The sequence below is a fragment of the Austrofundulus limnaeus genome, unplaced genomic scaffold (assembly GCF_001266775.1).
Source record: "Austrofundulus limnaeus strain Quisiro unplaced genomic scaffold, Austrofundulus_limnaeus-1.0 Scaffold53, whole genome shotgun sequence".
Lineage (NCBI taxonomy): Eukaryota > Metazoa > Chordata > Actinopteri > Cyprinodontiformes > Rivulidae > Austrofundulus > Austrofundulus limnaeus.
Genome location: NW_013952455.1, coordinates 2,384,881 through 2,389,610, shown reverse-complemented (window position 1 = coordinate 2,389,610; position 4,730 = coordinate 2,384,881). Strand labels below are relative to the sequence as shown.

The 4,730-nt window shown below is 37.0% G+C and overlaps 1 protein-coding gene across 1 annotated transcript in view; it reads right to left on the bottom strand.

Moving 5' to 3' along the window:
* ntn1b (netrin 1b) overlaps positions 1-4,730 on the bottom strand; it is a 69,686-nt gene that overhangs the window by 26,947 nt on the left and 38,009 nt on the right. Inside the window, exon 3 of the mRNA XM_014008916.1 lies at positions 2,655-2,843. Coding sequence (XP_013864370.1) covers positions 2,655-2,843 — 189 coding nt within the window. The remainder of the gene's footprint in view (positions 1-2,654; positions 2,844-4,730) is intronic.

The following is a 4,730-nucleotide window of genomic DNA, read 5'->3' as shown; positions in this document are numbered from 1 at the left end:
CTCTTAGGCCGTCCACATGGAAGTTTTTGTAAAAATATTACAAAAATACATTTTTTTATTATTTCAGCATAGCATCCACACAAAAGCAGTGTTTTAGCAGCCCCGACTGTGTATTTAAATAAAAATAAATGGTTCCAGATTGAAAGCAAAATCAAGAAACACCACCCTTGTGATTGAGTTGYATTGATGTTCAAGCTTTAAAGACGTGCTCCAAACCTTGATTCCCATTTTGGGTGTGTTAGTGGTGTGYRGATTGATACTGTAATATGATACTTCAATACTTCAGTGATTWCAGGTAATGTCCATCATYAACAGGAACACAGTGGAAAGTAAACATCTGAAATCTTGTCTAAACCCTGCGGTTGGTGAGCACTCTTCCGCCTGTGTAAGAGCACCTGCTCAGYCAGTCACTCAGTCTGTTGATGTGACTTCTTCAGTATTTTCATGTTAATATGTTTATGCAACATAAATTAAGATGCAAGTTAAAAWTTTTATATAGTTCTTTATAATAAACAACAACTTGTTTTAATGATTTTATTGCTTAAAACACCATTGTCACATATTTTGTATGATTGTGTCCTCTGGTTCTTCTGTTGTATTAGCTTGACTACATTGTAAATGAGGAAACAATATAACATGCGTCAAGTGTAAAAAAATAGTTGAAATATCGCATTTTCCTTATTTAGTTAGATTTCTGGGTGTAAAATCCTAGTAAAAAATTTGCACTAACATTTTATTGTTATTTACCTCACTGTGGTTACATTTTGCCAATTTTTAATAAATGTTAAATGTAAATGTTAAATATGCAGTCATTAAATCCTAAAYATAAATGTTATATTAAATCAAGCATGTTCAACTCCGGTACTCWAGGGCCGGTCTCCTGCAAGTTTTAGATTTGTCCCTGCTTCAACACAGCTGATTCAAATGGACAATTTACCTTCTCAGTTTGCCATCAAGGTCTGCAGAAGCCCACAAATTAGGCTCTTCTTAGGTTCAGCTGTGTTCAACCAGGGCAGCCCCTAAAACATGCAGGACACCGGCCCTTGAGGACCGACTTTGGACACCACTGCATTAAATCCTAAATGTAAAGGTTAAATCTTAAATGTTGAGATGAATGTTCTTGAATGTTCAGAATGGAACACAGCATTTGATGTTGGTGCTTGGCTCGATATGACGGCAACATCCTGAGAGAATAGCAACCGCTAACGCTGCTAACACCTCGTTAGAAGACATCAAACTTGCAGCTGCGGTTGGTGTTAGAGCTGCACTTCAAACTGCCAGACCACATGTACCATCCATACTGTTTTCAATAAACACATTTTGAATTTAGATTTTAAGGCCATCTTCAGCAGCGTTGGCAGCATAGGCAGTGGTTAGCCTTACCTAACCAGGATGATGTCATCATCCTGCGACATACATCCAATGCTAACTGCTGCTAACATTTWATTTTACACGTGGTGCCTCAAAACATCAATATATTTCTGAGTTTAAAATAAGTAAATAAATAAATGATTGATATCTTGTATTCTTTATGAAGTGACAATTTGAAATCCACAACTTGTTTTTTTTGTTGTGGTTGTTTTTGGATTTACCAGACACGTTAGGTGTATTTGCACAAAGTGGCAGCATCGGATCAGTACGGCCGATACCAGCTTGAGTTTCACTTGATATCAGAATTTGAAAGGAAATCATTGGTATCGAAATTCACTAGTTTTCGTGGCAGGACTACAGCTCCACTTACAGGGCTGGCATAGTTATTACAGCACTTTGGGTCACTTTCAGTGTTGCTGTATAGAATAATGACATTTCTACATTACTTCAGTTGCAAGAATATTTATAGAAAGSACAAATAAAATAACATATTTGGAAAAACTTGTTTCTGTGTAAACACTAAAATGTGTGTATTAATCTGAGGCTGAATCCTATTTCAMAAATTCTCCTTACTTCTTAGCTCTTCTCTTTTATATTCCTCTTACAACATAAATCCAACTTTAAATATGAAGTCTGTTGCATTAGTGAGGGGGTTTGACTCTTTAATTTATCAGTAAAATCAAGCATGTTCTAACATAAGAAACCATTTTACTGTTTATATTTAGCAGTTCATTCTCACATTAACCAGGATGGGTGCATTGTAAAATTATTCACAAGCGTTTTGTGCATCTGTCAGTCTAGCCAACAGAGTGGCAGCAGTTTGTTTGCTCTGTCTTCACTCCTGGAGGAGCTTCCACACAGACGGAGCTCAGCTTTTTTGCTTCGCTGCATATTAATCCTCAGCAGCTTGGTCTCAAACCTGCTGTGTTTGCTCACACCTGTTTGTGTGTGTGAGTGTTTGGACTTTATTGTAGGAACACAGAGAGGACTGGCAACCGATGAGATGTTTCCACTGATCTGCTCACACCTCTGATCTGATTGTGATGCTCGTCTTGTTTGCTCCAGGTGCCTCAAACGCCTCGGACACTGCACGGGTCAGTTCACCGACAACAAGGCAGGTGAATGTCTTTATTTGGACATTTCTAAAGGATCATTTATTACCTGAGTCTGAAACGTTTGTAAAGCTTTAGTTTTTTTTATTTTTCAGGTTTAATTGAGACAAATATTGCCAGAGAAACAGTTACTCATAATCCCCACACAAAAACATGCATGTTTTCTTTTACCTTTGCACGCTCTGCGGTGTGAAATAGACTTGGTCATGTCCCTGTAGTAGCCCTCCTTGCAGTAGTGACAGTGGCGTCCTGCTGTGTTGTGGCGACAGTTGAGGCAGACGCCGCCGCTCCTGCGGCCAGACAGCTTGTACAGCTCCATGTTGAAACGGCAGCGACGGGCGTGCAGGTTACAGTGGCACGCTGCGTGGAAACACAGACGAGACCTTTAAATGAAGAACTAAAACARCACGGCGTACTCAGCATCAACCCAATATAAGCTGGGAACTGTTTTATCATCAGCAAGGGCAACAGAGGAATTCACTTTTTAAGAGAATCTTTGTAGGTCACTTAAAAATTCCTTTACCTGTACAAAAATATTCTCAAAATAAGATGAAAAAGGTTTAAAAACTAGATATAATTAAAATTTTGCAGTGAATTGAAACAGTAGCTGTGGTCCAGACTGAGAGTAAGGACTCGCATATAAATATTCAGGTTCAAASGCTTTCATTTGACCAGCTGCTTGTGAATCTGACCTCTGAACCCTGCTGRTGTCAAACAGAAAACCTTTCTTCAGTCACACATCAAGAGATCTAAATCTTAAAGGCTTAATATCAGTTTGTGTTTGTCTTGTTCAAACAGATCCAGACATTTAAAACATGACTGGAACAAACAAAAAAGAAAAAGAGCTACGCTGCTTTGTTAGCCTGTTAGCACCTTTTATGGAACTTTGCGTTTTAAGGCCTGGTCTGGGTTAGTTTGCCATTATGGCCCCACTTCCAGCCTGATTACTAGAACCCAGAGACCTGGAGTCCTCTTCAGGCTGACGCTAGTTTGACGTTGTCTCAGCTGGTAGATTCAGCTGGTCCAAAATTATAGAAAGAAAAAAATTGATGTCATTCATTGTTGTGTCACAAATAAAATGACCTCATATTAGGGGTGGCTATATCATACATGTCATGTTGTATGGATTATCTGTAATTTACACAGATTTTTTTTTGTCATTTTGCTGGTATCCAGATGTACAGCAATCTCGCAGATTTTTTTCATGTTCTACATTTTTTTGTTTTGTTTTGTTTTTTCAAAAACTCAGATTCAAATTTATTTAACGTGTCAGAGCCTGTAGGACGTTAAAAAAAACAATAACATCAACAATCCATTTCCAACCCACTCTGCTGCTAGAARTAAGTTCTTCCATCCTCATTTCCTTCTGATATTGCTGCAGCCGACAGTCTGCCTGCACCACCCACCACCCCTGCGTGTGATTCATTCAGTTTTTTTTTTGCGAAAATTACGGACTTTTGAGGCTCAGTATAAAGATAAAYATCTGAAGGCTTCAACATGTATGGCATATCGATGAAGATAGTTTTAATATCAAGATACTCAGTATYAAATCAATACTAGCATGATGGCATTGATATTTTTGTTCACACTTTTATTTGCACAACTGGCATTTTTCACAAATAAAGTCAGTAGTGCCCACATGCAATGGAAGGTATTTTTAGTTGTTGACATACAGTATTTATATTTTTTGCTACATTGTTGCTTTTCTGTTATTGTTGAAATAGTGATTTTTTTAATAAGCAAATTGTGTAGTAGAAGTTCAATGGTGAATTATTTTATTATTTGAATAATACATTGTTTTATATTTTTGTAGTTAGCTAATAAAAAATCAAAAAAGTCTATTGTTTAATCCTAATTGATTAACTAAAGAAAAAAATTCAATGAACATGACATTTCAAGTAAAAAATATCAGCGATCTTTACTTGAAATCGAGTCAAAATCAGAGTTCCCAGTATCGCCCACATTTACCTGTTAGCTTTTAGTTCCTGTTAGCTCTTTTTATTAAGGTGAGCAGATTTCCACAATTAAATTTGGACATTTTCAGGTTGGAAATAAAAAAAGGTTATTTGCTCTCAAGATGACATGAAGAAACTGGGACAGTTCCAGAATCATTAATTGTTCCATAATATGTTAGTAGTCAGCAATCGAAAACAAGTAAAGTATCATTAGGAAAAAAAAATTGAATAGGTCCTCTGGACGGGTTCTTCTTTAATGAAACGTTTCGTCTCTCTTCCAAGAGACTTCTTC